Source organism: Clavelina lepadiformis, chromosome 3 (genome assembly GCF_947623445.1).
Source record: "Clavelina lepadiformis chromosome 3, kaClaLepa1.1, whole genome shotgun sequence".
NCBI classification, from domain to species: domain Eukaryota; kingdom Metazoa; phylum Chordata; class Ascidiacea; order Aplousobranchia; family Clavelinidae; genus Clavelina; species Clavelina lepadiformis.
This window is the reverse complement of record NC_135242.1, coordinates 4,154,062-4,171,624: the sequence shown is the minus strand read 5'-3', so window position 1 is coordinate 4,171,624 and position 17,563 is coordinate 4,154,062. Positions and strand designations below refer to the sequence as shown.

General features: G+C 41.7%; 1 protein-coding gene across 8 annotated transcripts in view; it reads right to left on the bottom strand.

Annotated features, from left to right (window-relative positions):
• Positions 1-2,112: 2,112 nt before the first annotated feature.
• Positions 2,113-17,563, bottom strand: part of LOC143448287 (focal adhesion kinase 1-like) — a 62,699-nt gene continuing 47,248 nt past the window's right edge. For all 8 annotated transcript variants that reach the window (XM_076947950.1, XM_076947952.1, XM_076947951.1 and 5 more), the window contains 7 exons: positions 12,725-12,809; positions 5,509-5,667; positions 5,147-5,284; positions 4,235-4,417; positions 3,973-4,128; positions 3,652-3,841; positions 2,113-3,478 (listed from right to left, as the gene is read on the bottom strand). In XM_076947950.1, coding sequence (XP_076804065.1) covers positions 3,285-3,478; positions 3,652-3,841; positions 3,973-4,128; positions 4,235-4,417; positions 5,147-5,284; positions 5,509-5,667; positions 12,725-12,809 — 1,105 coding nt within the window. In that variant the 3' untranslated portion in view covers positions 2,113-3,284. The remainder of the gene's footprint in view (positions 3,479-3,651; positions 3,842-3,972; positions 4,129-4,234; positions 4,418-5,146; positions 5,285-5,508; positions 5,668-12,724; positions 12,810-17,563) is intronic.

Here is a 17,563-nt window from a genome sequence, read left to right as displayed (position 1 = left end):
GCAATTCCTGACTTCTACTTTATTCAATGAGTAAATCAATCTAAAATCTGAAATAAATCAACATTTTGCTTGTTTCTGTTCGCAGTTGCGTTACATTATTACGCGCTAAAACTGATTTGGGTCAACATCTTTACACCTTCTTCAGATCTGCGTATAACACAATAACCAGCTTTGCATCCCTTTGGGCCACGTAGAGAAGTTAATTTGGTAAACCTTACAGCAATAGGGTAAGACTAAACTGCTATTAATGTCAATATATTGGATCACTAAGTTCATCCGTTAGCAAACCAACAACGCCCAAAATGAAAGAAGTAGTTGACATTTTTGTTTTGGCCGTCGTCAACCCTCCTCGGGGCGGTTCAAGAATTCTTTTCCTGGGCTTGGCAGATTATGGTACAACAGGTTATTCAATATTATGACTCTGTTATCATATTGTACAAGCAATTACTAGCTGTATGACTGGGCATATTCTCGCCCATATATTGGTGGTCCAAATATGCTTGTCTAAATTCTTCATCAACGTTTTTAGTTGTTGGCAGCAGCACAAAACTGTATATTAGTTTTTTGTCATTACAGTTTTGCATACCACTTAAAGTAAAAGTTTATACCGCAGTTAATTAAGTGTCTATGTCTTTTCATGTTAATGGTATTCTTGATTGTTACTAGGCTTTATAAGAAGAATTTAAATTAATGTCGTCGGCAAACCGCTCCCTTTGAAATACCTAACACGCCTTTAAATGAATTAAATACTACTAGTAAGTTATTAGATGTATGATTTCATGTGATGTATCAATTGATGTATATTGTGAGACGGAACAGTTTAACCCGGGGCGTCATATCTCATATGCAATTAGAACGACTTTATTTGAATTTTTCATAACGACTTTTTAAAACTTGGAAGCCTTAAGTATTCTCCAATAGTTAACAAATTATATTGCCCTCCAAACACAAATACGTCGTAAAGTTAATGCCTTTGTTGTGATAGCAGGGCATTTTAAATTTCTTTTTTTTCACGCGAAATATGAAAAAACGAGTCGGCACTCAATTGCCAACAATGCGTTGTTAGCTTAATTTTACGAAAATATCCAAATGAAATCACTAATTCTACTTTATTGAACGTCGCATTGATGTGTAGCTTCAAACGGATGGGACGTGGTTTTAAACAGAAGAGTCGATTCTTTACCGTATAATATATAAAGTCTCTTTATGCAACTAAATAGTACCGTAACGATTACAACAGCCACAAAGTGGAAACAAAAGTACAGTATCTATGGATATTGATATCTACGCACAATGTGTGTTGAATATCTATTATTTATTTCTGTCCTATTTAGAAATAATCTACTTATTTTAAAGAAAACTGTCTACCCAAAATTTGCTTTGTTTTATTGAGCTTCAATTTTGCTTCACTATTATTTTGTAAACATTTTTATAGCGAACGTTTTTCAAATAAATTTTGTGAAGCAGTGCCAGTAATCTTTTGTTATTCTAGCTTTGTGTGGTGGGTAGGTGGCGCTATTAACCTTGCTTTCATGAAATCCTCCACTAATAATCCTCACACTACAGTAAATGCTAACTTGATAATGGTACAGTGAGTAGATGGATCTGAAAACACAGCGCATGAACGAAATCTTTCCTCACAAGCTGATGCCGCTTCATGACTTTTCAACTGAATAAAACCAGTTAAGCCTCATGCGTGGTGATTTGAATCGTCCTTTACTGGCCATTTCGGGTAGATTTGCTCATAGATTAGGATTTTCGTAAGGTTGGACGCCATTAAGTTATAGTCAACACCGCGCGCAATCCAGTTTTTGCACGTAATACTTTAGACGAAATATTGCCTATTGGTCTAATTACTTATACGTTTGTGACATTGCTTGAGTGCATTATTAACTGATGTAAGGATGTCTGACGAAGCCCCCTAACGATAACAAAGATTTCTACAACACGACTATTAGAAATTGGTGCCATGAACAACCGAAACCGAGTAATCCATTTTTGAGTAAAACTGCCCACTGTCTATCGTTGGTTTCTGCGGCTAAAATCACGGCATTACCCTATCACCCTTTTGTATAACTCACCCTCACAGACATATCTAAACAACGGGCATAGTCAATTTTAGCTTTGCTTTATTATTATTATTATTGGCTGCACGTAGCAAACGAAGGAATAATTAAAAACGTAAAAGAAGGCGGGAAAACTCGAGAAAAGAATTTGGCGCCAACATTGCGAAATACGAACCGCACAAGTAAGTATAGCAACGCGCGCCATTTTTATATAGCGGCGCCGTGAAATTCGTACGCAGCCTATAACATTCACAACGTTTCACACGATGGTTTGCTTTCGACGTCACGTTGGTACCAATCGTAAGAAACAAGAGATGTGTTTGGTCGTCCACGAAAAATGCGCACTATAACATACAGACGTTGACTTGCAGCTAACATAGGGAACAGACACACCGAAATATATACAATGGTCCACATAAGATATCTTTACTAGCACATTCAGATACTGCACGGTGATTACAGGCAAATAGAAAAACACTGGAATATCGTCGGAATGATAAAACCCGACAATGGCGGAAAACTCAGGCTGGCAAACGCAGGTACGAAACCGCATTTTGAACGACTACTTCGTAGCACGGTCCGGCAGTATAATGAAGGGCCAAGTAATGTGCTTATTCCAACATTTTTTCCCTATAGTTGTTTATTTTGAGACATTTAAGAACTTAAGAACCGCGTTTGGATTGTATACAATGTATAGCTATCGCGGTTTCTCACTTGACCATGCTTGAATACACGATACGCAGCAGATATTCTATACAGCGGTTTTACACTGAATCGCAATAACATTATCGCTGGTATGACGCGCTCGTTAAATAATTCCACTAAAACACCACAAACAAACAGGTTAAGTGCCAGTGCGGTCAAACACGTGAAAAGTATATAACAAGCAATAAAGAAATGACAGCTCATAATCGTGCGATCGACTCGAGTTTGACGTAAACATGACGTCATACCAAAAACGGTGTGTAAAGCGTGTTACTATTGCGCGCCTGAGCTGTTCTCAAAGCAATGTGGCTTGAATGGGTCGATGAAAAGTTTCCTGTGACCGTGTCGCAACCTTCCTAATCGGATGCCTGAGTAAATTGTTTATGATGTCACAATGGGTAATTTAAACAAAACAATTGGATGTTTTGTGACGTTTCACTCCAAATCCGTCCAACCTCGCACGTCGGCCAAACTTTTCAGGTTTCGTAAAAAATTGTTGTTTGTTTCATTGATTCAGCCTTCCTCGCCAGAAGGAGATGCAGCGAAGTCATCGGGATTTGAAGCTTGTTCCCGCGGGGATTCGGGCGGCGGACTTGGGCTGCTCGTCGAAGGTTGCTCCGCGTGTAATTTATGCAGTCGTGCTTTGTCAACGACGTCCAAAAGATTCTTGGCGTCCATTGCAAGGACCTGAGTGGCAGCCATCATACCTTAAAGAAAGCATCAGCTCAAAAATTAGTTCTAAGTTAAAATTTATCATTATTTCTAAATTCTAAACCGAATATTTGGCGTATTCAACAGCGATTCGACGTTGCGCATTTATGCTTAGTTTTATCACTGATTTTTAAATATTACGTAATGCGAACAAGACAAAAAATCTTACATTTCTTGTAGGCTGTAACTTGAGTTGTTGCGTAAAATTTCTTGACCAACTTCATCTGGTTGATTATTTGTGAGAGATCTTTGTTGGTCGTCTTCTGTGCCATGTCAATCGCGCGGTGGAACTGTTCGGGCAGACTCGGCATTTCTTGGTCGAGGCTGGTGCACAATTCCTTAAGCGCTTTGCCGATATTCTGGAACAAATGGTAAATTAAGCCTTTAAATTGAGAATGAAATGTGTAAAACATAAGACCTAGCACGAGGAAATAGCTTAACCAGTGTCAAGTATAAACTAAAGCGGGAGCACTTCTGACTAGATCTATACCTTGACTAGGATGAAAATCTCATCGGGCTGGGCGTCCATTGTTTCGTGATTTGTGGTCAGAACAGACTTGACCACATTCATAGTGTCTCTGTACACACTGTCGCCCTCCCTGTCCAGTTTCATCGTCGGAGTCGGTTTTACCTCTTCGAGGCTTAGCTGCAATAATGCGGTGATAGTTTTATAAATGTGATGAAAGAATGACACTATATGTGACATCATAAAAACTGCAAAGTTAGTGGGTATGTTACGAGTGCTACATTACCTTTGGAGGCGCTGGGACGGGGACCTCTGTCGAAGGGGGATTTCGAGGAGGTTTAGGAGGGGCTGCGTTGGGAGGAGGCGGGGCTTCGGCGTTCGTCTTTGCTCTTCCTCTTCTGACATCATCGGCGCTCTGATAAAGATGATCAGGATCGTCTGATTCGCCATTGGTTGGAGGAATCTTTCTCTGAAGATAGAAACAAAAAATTCAAAGCATCTAAAAAATACATCGTATGAAATAAATGTGATTGTAATTATGACGTCATGCACAACCGACTCAGTAGACATCAGCACTTATACGCTGCTTTCATAAGTTAGCGCTAATAAAAATCAGCTGGACCGAAAGTTGAGTCAATTTCTCTTTACCTTGGTGACGTACAATAAAACATTTAAATGAATTTATTGAAGCGTGACCAAACTTTCTTACGTGACCAAACGCACACGCGATTTGCTTGTGTGACGTCACACATAGAACTATTGAACGCATAAAAGGGAAACAATTTGGGGGCGAAAGTTCAGTGCAACATGTAAACGTCAATATTACGTCACAGGAGCCTTTATTACGTTTCATCAACAACCTACGATGCAATCCCAATAAACTTCTTAATATAACTTTGCGATGATGTTAATTGGCGCGCTACGTGATCTACCACGACTGTAAATATAAATCAATGCACGAACACCAGTTATAAGCGATTATGAGAGAAGAATTAAAAAACGATATATCCTGAAGCGACTGTGAATTTTATTAAACTGAAGGCGAAGACCTGGATAATATTGAATTTTATTTTTTTCGAAAACAGTCTATTTGTCATGAAATTTGTCGTTTTTATATCAATTTATTACTTAAAAGGGGGGACGACGCACGAAATTACGTATCACACGTCACCATGGCTCTTATTATGACATCACTTACAAATTGTTGTTCCTCCTGCTGGATCCACTTGTCGTCCTCTTCCGCTTGCTTTCGTTGGATGGCGAGCCTCTGTTCAAGATTCGCCTCTTCCTGCTGACGCTGTCGAAGCTTCACTTGAGCTTCATGATCGGCCAGCTCCTATAATTGAACATTATGACGTCACAATGGGTTAAACATTAACGATTTGCAGAACTGGCTCGAATTTCAGTGCTTTTATGCTCAACGACCTTTAATTTAATTAAATTTCATCAGCATTCATTTGAATTAAACCATCTAGTGCACATCAGCTCACGCAGACACTTCTAAGATATCGTATGAGTGGAAATCGTTGCTTTTATTAACAAGTAAAGCGAGCTATGTACCTCTGGGGACATTATTCTCATGCCGGTTTTAGGGGGCACGACTGGGAGGTTGCTTCGTCCCGGATTGGGGTTCATACCACCCTGCATGCCGGTGGGTTGGTAGACGGGTGCGCTTGTTTGGGGTGGGTATCTGTTCGGGGGGAATCCCTGACGACTTGGCTGTAAAAATCAACAAAAGTTTTATAATAATTTTAAGTCAGGTGCAGCTAGGCTTTAAATAATTAATTTATTAGACGCCTGACGACAGTTAAACGCAACTGTAAGTTATTTGCAGAACTTGAATGCGGCCGCATTATATTTGTAGAAACTTGTGGCTATTCTGTGTTCTAGTTCTAGTACAGAAGCGTGTTACAATATTTGTAATCAATCATGAATTGAAACCTTAAAACTTATAATAAATACACAACAATCGCAAGAACAAAACCAAACATGCTCCTGCAACCGAACAATTTTTACCCATTTTTTTGCGACTCGTCCGCCCCTTCTGATCTTATGCACACAAGAGTAACACGCATCGTTGTCTCTTTTGCCGAAACTCGGCGTCCGATGCGCACTACCACTCGATCGTGCGCTGTTGCTATGGTTACGATTACGCGGACGGTCCAAGTTCACATCTTCTGACGACGTACGCAATGACAACGACACTTTGCTCAGTAACTGTAAGGTGTCGTTTAATTTCTCTATCTCTGAGTTTCCATTAGGTACTAGCACCCCTACAGACATTTTCATTTTATTTTCTGCAAAATTGTTTTTTGACTCTACTCTCTACGTATTAGATACTGCAGTCTGCGGATGAAGAACAGCAATTAAGAAAACTCGAATTATTTAACTAACCAACCATTCCCTCTCAATAACCAGAAACAAGTGCGACAGGGCGCGCCTCAAACAATGTTTATAAACAGGTGTGACGATGACGAAATCGATGAAGGAAAAAAGAAACTCCTTCCCAGAGTTGAAATGCGTCCTCGACCGGAAAGCGACGACTTCCTATGACTCTATATATGTGCTGGCATTTTTCGCAATGTGTCAACGACTTCCCTATGTTGGGATGAAAACTCTAACCCCAGCTGAACAGCGAACACCAGAGCTACCTTTGCTTATATATGCAATGTGACGTCACGATTGGATTTCTACTTTCCCATTGTGACGAAACGACTTTGGAAATCTAATCCGAAAAGGTAAGGTTCAAAATAGACGTGATTGTGATGTGCGTCCCAAGCTTGGACTTCCGTTGTTTAGAATTATACACAGCGAATCACTCATAACGACCGCAAGCAATGTATGCAAAAATAGAGCAGCAACAGCGCGGTGCTATTTCCGGCAAAGGGTGTGCTGTAAGTAGGCCAGATAGCTGACTTAAACAGTGATACCTGGCGACTCAGCAAAACAGGACGTGGCTCACACTTTCAATATCAAAACCTTAAAAACGCAGCAGGAAACTCAACTAAAACCTTTCAAAAAATGCAGCAAAACTCCAGCTCGAAAATCCACGCGTGCTCGTTCTGAGGATGTGCATTCAAAGCTGCCAACTAGCTAATGGCGAGTGATCTGGCGTTAATCAAGATATTTATTTCGGACATCTTCACGTAATCGATTCTGTAGAACTTCAATGATGACGTAATTTCCCGAAGAAGGGCGCATCTTAACGAAGACGACCTTTATCAGGGTAATGCTTGTTCAGTAGTCGATCTATGTGACCAATCTATCGTTTGCAGGACTTCATGTCTGGTGCGTGCTGATTTAAGTAACGTTTATTGAATGCGACGAAGGGAATAGGTTTCTATATATACAGGGTAATACATCACCAGAAAAAGTTCAACATGATCTGAATAACTGCATCAAGGCAAAAACTTCTCCTATCTTCTAAGAAGCGGTCTAGGTTTAAATCCATCTGATGATGGATCCCAGTGTTATCCCAACACTTCTGATTTTTTTCCTGTGTTTATCTTATTTCTTTGATGAAATTAACGAGAGTACCAATCGTGGATATTGTAGTTCGTAGTGAGTATGATGTCACAGCGACGTTGCCGAGTATGAAGTGGCGCAAAAGCGTCAACTGATCGATCAAGGATCTATTAACTCAAATAACTGTTACGGCGCAATCCATCCTGGAAAAATATTTTCAAAATTTCGAAATAGCGAAAGGAAGCAACATTTGTGGATTACGTCATTATTCTCAGTACTAGTCCCTAAGTATTATAAATTCTTCTCCGTTCGACTTCGAAACACACTAAATATATCCATGCAAACACTGTATGTGATACCAATGTACCAAGTACAGCCTAAATAACCTGAATATCTGCACTTTGAAACTTACTACTATCCACAGCGGCGCTTAGTGATACAATATATATCCAACTCATCTATTATTTAAAAATCGATACATTTTTAAATCGAGCGAGACTTAGTTCAATGAGTTTCGTTGCGTTGGAAGTTTCTGAAATAGTGTAAAGCAATTCTAACTCGCGAAATAGGATTGAAATTCAGCGAAACTACTGAACCGATACAGCTTTGGACGACTAACAAGACGCCAGAGCCTTAGGAAAGTGTCGAATGTGCAAGTGTGATGCATGGTGTTAAGTTGGACAACTATCCATTTTAGGTTCCAAGCTGCACACAACGGTCACGTGATGGAGCCAGGCCGCACCGCGTAAATGATCACCTGACCCAATATTTGGCAAGAGCATGCCATTGGATTGGCGGTAATAACTTATAAGCTTGCAGTGTTGCGAAGAGATGATTTAATTGCTATGATATCACCATCATAACAACTGAGAACGGGCGTATGTTGTAATGAAAACAGGAAAGTAAGAGAAGTTGCTGACAAATAGGGCTACGATTGTCGCATACGCTTACCCACGCATTTAATTCATGGAGCGTAAGAGGGAACCATTCTATTAAATCACAAAGAATCGAACAAGCAACATTGGATTTGACGAACAAATTAACACAATCGTGTTCTTACTACACTTACTTATAGCGAGGAATGGTATTCATAAGTAATTATCATCTCTTATAAATGGGATTATACAGTGGCAGGATATTAGGGCATTCTGGTATGTCGTAGCACAAGGGGTTTTATTCTGGTACAATTAGTTGCAGCTTGTTGCACGTACATACCATGATGTTGACTAATTACTGCGAAAAAACCTTTGAAATGCGACCGCAAAAAGACTGAAAATAGCCGCGCAAAAGCGTCGTTCGACCGCAGAATAACGACTTCACTGGAAAGCCACTTAGAATAATTTTCCACAGTTCGAAAGAGGAAATACGTCCGTGAGAACGCGGAGCAACCTCGCAGGGCGACATGAAAACTGGGCGCCAACGCCAATAGGCAAGAATTTTCTCAAAGCGCTATGATTTCATTCGTACAAGTACTGAGGTGACTGTACAAGTGTAACGATTATTTTCTCGCTCAGTTAGCCAGGTTTCAATTTCACGCTTACGGTGAACCGCGACACCAATAACTGTGAGTCACTTTCCACTGTGAAACTGAGTAGCGTTATAACGCTAATAAACCAAACCGACGATCCTCGAAAAGCCACATTTTATTGGTCTCAGCCAGACGCCGACTCAGACTCCTCCCCTACTAAAATCGCACAATCTTTATATACAACCAAGGTGCCAAAACACGTGATTAAAATAGTTCAACAAACGCGTACACGGTGCTGATTGGTAAAAACGCTCGCTTCAAACGAAAATACGATGATAAGTAACAACATGTGGGAACAAAGTCCGTGACACACCCCCCATCCTACACTTGAGACCACCCGGGCGAAACTTTTCCCCTGTCCCAAGGTATGTGAATTAAATCACGGTGACTTGTGTATACGATGCAAGCTAAAAACATAAAAACGACAAAAAGTGCTCTATTACCTAAAAATCCGAGAACTCTAACACGTGTTCGTGCTCCCCAAAACACTAGTAAAGCGGAATATGTATGCGCTTCATCGGTAACAGGCGTCGGCATCGACTTTTTGAGGGCCCCTTCCGACAGGTCGGTCGCTTGATTGTTGAGAACTGAAGTAGGCAAGCTCTCATCGGCTTCATTCTGTCCATCATCGGAAACATCTGTGCGACTGCACTCTCCATCGGTACCGCTGTCATCTTCCTGGCCCACCCCCAGTGATAAAACTTCTTCAGCTTCTACAGCTTTCTGGGGGTTAGTGATGAAGCAATAAAGATAGTCGAAATCTTTCTCTTCGAAGACGGTTTCTGGAAGAGACGTGACCATTTGTGGATCCCTTAAGCCCTTCATCACACACAGAAACATTAAGTCCTTTCGAAGACGTTCGTCTGTTGGGTAGGCCCTTCTACCCAGAGTGTTTATTGTCTTTACATAATCACATGCGGACTCGTCTCGTAGTTGTCGTCTGTTGAAAAACGATTTCCGCATTCTATACAGAGCTTCTGGATAGTCGACAATCAGCTCGAACTGATAAACAACGTCTTCTAAAGACATCTCGGCAACAGGTAAGTAGCTTAACCTTTGGAGAAACATTTCTTGAATCGAAGCCAAGAAGAACGGTTTCTTCGCTTCGTCGGAAAGCTTGGTTAGACGACAATAGGAGTGGAACAAATACAGAAATCGTCGTAAGTCGTCTCCCGCTTTATAGAACGGCCGTGGAAGGACGAAGATCGGATCCATAACATTCACACGACTGCTAACCCTTTTGGCGGTTGTGAAATCCTGGCGCGCTCGCCAATTGTAACGATTATTTTCTCGCTCAGTTAGCCAGGTTTCAATTTCACGCTTACGGTGAACCGCGACACCAATAACTGTGAGTCACTTTCCACTGTGAAACTGAGTAGCGTTATAACGCTAATAAACCAAACCGACGATCCTCGAAAAGCCACATTTTATTGGTCTCAGCCAGACGCCGACTCAGACTCCTCCCCTACTAAAATCGCACAATCTTTATATACAACCAAGGTGCCAAAACACGTGATTAAAATAGTTCAACAAACGCGTACACGGTGCTGATTGGTAAAAACGCTCGCTTCAAACGAAAATACGATGATAAGTAACAACATGTGGGAACAAAGTCCGTGACACAAGTACTTCAGGAATGCATTCATAAAGTTCCATGCCAAAAGCAGCTGCATTGCTATGCATTATATGTCAGTCGATATAGTGATTATGAAGTTGGTAAAACGCCAGCGATACGTATCTAAAAATTAGTCATAATTTTTCGGAAAAAGCGCGCGATTGAGAAAAAAATAGGGAAGTAGTGACGTCAATCCACATTATAACGTGCAAGAACGCTGTGTTGACGCAGGATAAAAAACTGTCGATTTGGAAAAGAAGTTAAAAGTATCAGAAGGCATTCATGAAAACGTGGGGTTATGACTTAGCTCTTGAGCAAGTGAAGACTATTTCTACTCAACCCCTATATCAACTTAAATTTCTTTTTAAAAAACCCATAAAATTGACATATAAGTACGTTTCTAAACAGCACACTTACAGTGCAGTTAAAAGAATGTTTGTCAGAGATTTGCGCGCGGTGCTTTACGCTTTTTACGGATAATTTCGGTTCATTCTCGCATCGCGTGCCTGGTGAAAAGTCCATGTCACGAATTCCAATCAACGAACAATCGGAAAACAATTAACCGACCACGCAACAGCAATTATCCATTCAATATTCTTCAATTTTTTGTTGTTGCAAAGTGTGTATCTGGGATTAATAACTAAGTACGTGTACAGTGGACAAATTCAAAAAACGTGTTCCGGAAAAAACACTTCAGTTATTAACAGAAAAATGGAAGCAATTTGAACTTATTTGGAAGCCTTAGCATGAAGTTTGATAGCCCATCGTACAACGAGAAGCAAATCTGCAGATTGCAACACTGCAAGCATCTTGGGTCGGACATGCCAATACCCGTTGGAAAGAAGCAAGATCTCAAAGTACATTTCCTTAAGCTGCCAAATAAATGCAAACTCGAACGACAACGCATACGGCGATAATAATCAAAAGTATTTTTGCTGCATTCAGCTGACATTGAATTAGGTCGCTACAATAATCACACAAAGTGGTCATCAGCATTACGAGCTGACGTTTTGAACCGCTAACAACTTTTCAAGCTCTAACACCATATGTGGAAATGTGAATGGCGTCATAGACCAACGGTGACGTAATACCGGGTCAAAACAGCGGTAACAGAAACAAACAAAATGCGTCGGTCGATAAAATAAAAAGGAAATGACATGAAAGTACAGAATGGTATTAATGACGTGAACAGAGTCAAGCGAGAATCGAATCTGACAGCTCAAGGACGCATTAAATGCACAAATCTATACACGAATGCGCATCTACCTGCTGAATACACGTCCCATTTAGAAATCTGCTTTGAATTTAATGTAAGCAAATCATAGCGTGATCAAGCAACGAAAAGCACCAATGCTTCCCTCAACACGAACGGCGGTTTTCCTGGAAACACTGTGGTTAACAATCTTCAACCTGGTTGTACATTCTACCACGAAGCTACACGTACCGCGTAGTCACGGATTAACTATAGGTTTATTTTCGTTCTGGTTAGAACGGAAAGCAATAATACTGATATCACGCAAATTAATGATGTAGTAAAGGTTAATGGAACCTAAGGTACGAAACACCGGGCATTCGTGTGACGCGTCGTGAGTTCTTTATAACATCCCAATGACGATGCAAAAATCGACCGGAGCCAAAATCTGGATCGAGAATTCAAAAAAGTGTATTTTCAAAGCCATGCATTGTGAAGTCGGGCCTTATAATAAAAGTCTAATCTGACTAACTGAAGATTAAAATGGTTTTTTCAAACATTGGCGTCGAATGCATATTTTGGATATCAATTAGTGACCAAACGTGCAGCGTATAACGTTGATCGGGTCATTTTGCTCAAAAAAACTTGGTACGTCCTTATAGCACCAACTAGCGGCGGCCATAAATCTAGTCGACTGTGAAAGTTGCCCCTATGGCTAATTAAGATGTTCCATGCGAAATTGGATCCGCCTACTTTGACACGTAATTCTGCGTAATGAGATCAGAATGCCGAGTATGACTTGCTGCTAACGTCCAACTTTTCATGGAAATGATTTCAGATAAATCCTTTCATTGCTTTACACAACACTGTTAATCACTTATGCGGGAATCAACACAAATGTTAACGGATAGCAGGAGCAATAACAAGAAATAGTTTGTGATTATAATATAGTGATTAAGTTCAATCTTCTTATTACCTTTGGCGGGGCCTCGTCACGTGACATGCCGGTCTCAAATCGCCGCATCTCATCCTGCTGATGGGTGACGTCATCAAGAATTGCCCTGCAACAAAGAAGGGAATAAAGTAAAAAAATGGAAGCGCAAAAGCATCGGGTTTGGGCTAACCTTGAGTCTTAGAGAAATGAAAGCATACAAAACATGCCAACATATCAACCGACATAGTCACAGGCTGGCATGGTAAAAGTGCTTGAAATATTTGCTGTTAGTGTTGGAAGCACATTGGCAAGCTGAGCATTAAAAAACACTCCCTTGCAAAACTCTCAGAATTTGTCTCCTTTAAGGAAATGACTTTATGAAACATAAATTGTTTTGGTGTGTGTAAAGTTATGACGACAGCGAATACAAGCACGCATAAACGAAATCGCATATACAACTCGCGTATGTGGAAACGCTTGGAGAGGCTTAATCACAGGTCATAATCATCAACCGCATAAGGACTGCCTACCCGTCAAACCCATAACACAGCACCGTGTAAGATATGGAAACTATACAATCATTTGCGACTCATGAAGCACTTTAACTAGCTTGTGGACGAACTCAAAGCTGAGCCACACTTTGAAATGTCATCGCAAAAAATCTTGAATAATAATAATAATCGGCAAGATTCTTAAAATACTTACACGTCATTTACAAATACGTCATCGTTTGGCATATCTTCCGACTTCTGCGGGATGCCAATAGCGCCTGGATTTTCGTAAACGCCGTAATTTTGCGTTTTTGACGTGCGGTAGAGTTCATTGTCAACTGTCTGTGGCAACAAGACGGCGTCCTCATCAATCGAGGATAGAGAGGACACGCTGCTAGCTTTGCGAATGCCGGAGCTGCAAGTTGATCCCGATGATTGTCTCTTCGGCTCATCGCTTCGATCTTTCAACGGCAGTCGGTATTGAGGACGATCCCGTTGATCGTTGGAGGGCAGATCTACGATTTCGTAGCTATGGGATTTTGGGAATGTAGGTTTTCTGACGACAGAGTATCCCGGATCGATAATTTCTTCCGAAGAACCCGTGCTTCTCCTGGAACTTAGTCCATCAGTACTACACACCGGGGACCTGTAGGCTCTCCCGTTTGTTGAATGTTTAACGGCCATCCCGGGATGGGAGTTGTTTGTGTGATCCGAAGCATCAGTGCTCCGTCGAGAGTCGTCGTCTCCTGTGCTGTTCAGCTGCTGTCGCCACGAGTGATCATTGTTCTGACGAAGAGCGGATGTGTATGAGATGTAGGACTTGGGATGTTGGAGCTCCATTCGATTGGGGAGGAAGACTCCGTTACTGTCATTTTTCCCGATCCGAAGCACAACCTCAAACTCGGAGTTGACTTGCTCCACGGAGCTGCTGGAGAGGATTGAATCTTTGGATGAGGAGCGGCTCACTTTACGTTTGGTGTCCTTTAACTTCCTCTTAAATTTGGTCAGGAGGACCCCGCTCTTTGAATCCATATTTGCCTTGCTACGACCCTTACGGGTAGCTGGTGTCGGCTGCTGAAGTTTGGGGTTATTTTCGGGGGTGAATGGGTAAGTCCCAAATATGCTTTCTTCAAGGCTGTTTTTGCTGACCACGCTGCTTTGAGATTGTCTAAAGTTGTCGCTGATGTAGAATCCGTCGCCTGAGCTTCGTGATATCATGTCACAAGAAGGCTTTGTTATGTCACAAGAGCTGCTCGCTGAGAACTGACGAGTATTGCTCATTCTCTCCGACTTCTGGTAACTTTTTTCTTCTGCCGATTCTGTGAGGGCTTTTATGGCCAGATCTAGTCCAGAAAAATCGCTACTCGAAGCCGTTTCGGCTTCCACTGCTTCAGTTGCTGCAGTACTATGCTCTTCTGATTGCACTGAATCGTTTTCCGCCCCAGATTGCGCATCGTTGTCTTGCTTTTGTCCCGACTCGCTGCATTGTTCCGATGGGTATCGCGATGACGCTCGGGCGTCATCAGAACGGAGTGAATAACGCGCGCCACTGTTGCGCATAGGGCTTGGTTTCTTCTTAACAACGGCGTATAAGGCTCTCGCGGAAACGGATTCACCATCAGCGTCGTTCTGCTGAATCACATTCCCATCCAATGCGCAGTTTGTTGTGATTTTCTCAGCGCATTTCACTGAATCACGGGGCTCTTTTGTACTTGGTGATATGGCGTCGGTCTGGTCGTCTACGCGCAATTTCTTCCCAACCAAGGAGTCGATATGTCGTGGACGGTCCGCGCTACTGAAAGACGTCTCCTTTGCTGAAGGGCTGCCAGATTTCGACGATGGCGATGCAGTGACGCAATTGATCAAGGATATATTTGATGACGTAGATGGAGGTGGGACTAAGGGCGGCGGCGGTTTATCGTCGGAGAGTCTTTTCAACATAGAGATGCTTTTAACGACGGTTATCATCTGATTGTCGTGGTTCTTCTGCAAAGTGTCGAACTTCTTTTCCATTTCTCTCATCTTCACTTCATTCTCAGTCAACCTCAGTCTAGTCTCGCGCACGTAGAGCAACAGCGCCTTAAGGACACGACGATCCACGACCACGTTTGCTTCGCCATCTTGCGGCTGGGAGATTTTCGAAGATCGCGACTGACGTTTTGATCCTTTTGTTCTGTTCAGCGACTCGCTTGACGTGTTACTACAGCGGCGTGGATCAGTCGTCCGCATGGCCACGCCACACTGCGGGCGGATATAGTGCGCCATCTTGGGACTGTCTTCCATACCGCTCACACGGCCGCTATCGTGCGTATCAGGTTCGCTGTCTAACTCGCTGTAGCCGCTAGTAGCTGGCGAAGGTGGATCGTCAAGAGAGTAATGACGTGCTGGTGTCTTGTAATCCTCTGTGAAGTAACTAGGCTTGCCAAACGGCTTAATTCCTTCCATCACAAACCATCAATTTCTTATCGGATTCTTTATACGCTTTGTATAGCTAAAATTACGGCCTGTAATAACTGAAGCAAACACCACATGAAAATATGAGACTGAATCAAGTAAACATGGCGAAGTCGAGAATGATTGATTTACTGCATTGCCTTCCTAACAATAAAACCTTTGTTTCCTACGTCACAAACGGCAGCGGTTTTTAATAATCGCCAAACCGAGCACCAGCACGACGAAGTCACTTCGACAAAAGTCGGCAAAAATTTGCACAGCGCGTCTATTGACAATAAAAGAATCGATCGACGAAGCCAGAATTCATTAACTTGATGCATCCCACAGTAAACAATATCCAAGCTCTCGGCATATCCTGAGTGTTGAAAACGATATCTCGTAATTCATTGTTAAACATAGCATTTATATTTCAGTCCCTTCAACAAGACACGTAAGCAAATATATATTAGTTCAATACGGTCCGTACAGACAAACTTTGACGAGCTGATTTCAATTTTCTGTATGTTTACGGTCGTTTTTTCTTTCAGCGCCGAGTCACAGGAAATTGGAGGTGAACAAACAAAGCAAGCCTTAAGCAAAGTATACCGCAGTTTCTCCTAATGAAGCCGCACAACCGCACTAAGTGCGCTTCTCGGTTAAAATTAGTTTCCGAGTAAACTTTGAGGTCGCAAAAAGTTCAGAGTTTGTTTCTCCTATTACAAACCAACTTGCAGCAAGCTATTGCAAAGAAATCAATTTTAAAAATTTTTTTTAAATATGGCCATGTTGTAATCATCTAAAAATATCAAGTTCCCTTTAGAACTTAATAACTTGACGCCTACACTCGGTAACTCCAGTCAAGCAAGCCACCGGTAATTTGAGGAGAGCATTACACAAAACCTTTCTTGTTGTAAGTACAACTGGCGAAATACGGGTATTACCATTTACCACTTCCAGTCCTGAACAAAAGCAGCCTTAAAGCTTTGGGCGGGCTGACAATAAACAAACAGATCGACACGAAGCACCACAGCACAGGAAAGCCTTGGATTTACTTAACAATTACGTAGCATATTCTAACATAGGAAGCTCTTGTGAATAAGCTAAACTATCGTTCTCATGTCTGGCGCATGAGCGAAGTTAACCCGGATTTAAACAACTCGTTGCTTCGAGGATAAACATCCTGGGGTCGGTGGGAAACCACCGGGAAACCCCCCTTTAGCCAAACAAATTTGAGGACAAATTGCTTTACCAAAAATAAAAAATATAAACCTACGTATAAAAGCGATTCTGACGAATTTATTGCCTTCCGCATTTTCACAGTTTCTTCATGTCGCTGAAATGTGCGTTGTATGGTATTATGCAAATGAAATTTTTCGTGGTCAACAACACACCTCGCAAGCTAGATCTCCGATACGATGAGTGCCTTGTCTGAGCGCTTTAAAACCACATTCAAAGCTGGAAAATTTTTCTCCGCTAATGCTGACCAAAACGAGCGATTAGATGCCTCGAAGCAGCAGGTAGTCCTAATGTCAAGCTGTGAAAACAACTTGGAATCTAGTTTTAGCGATTTTGGACTTCCTACGCAAATCGTAAATCGCACAGTGATGAGTGTGCTCTGGTATCTACAACGTTGTCGGGGAAAATATTTTCAAACGATTTCCTTCGACACTTTGCGGGCGCAACGTCGCAAAAAAAACTTTACGACCGGTTTACGTCAGGCTACAAGGCTTAATCAACGTCTAACGCGACTTAACAGCCGAACACGCAAGGCAAATAATATACAAGGCTTATATTGCTATCATCGACGAAAACAGACCGAGTACGAGCGCCAGTAAGACTTCAAACTTTGTTTGTTAGAAACACAGTTTCCATGTAAACACTTTTTCTAGTCTCAAAGCCAGCTTTGGCGACAACATATTAATCATTCTGACAGTATTTAGATACATTTAAATTTACC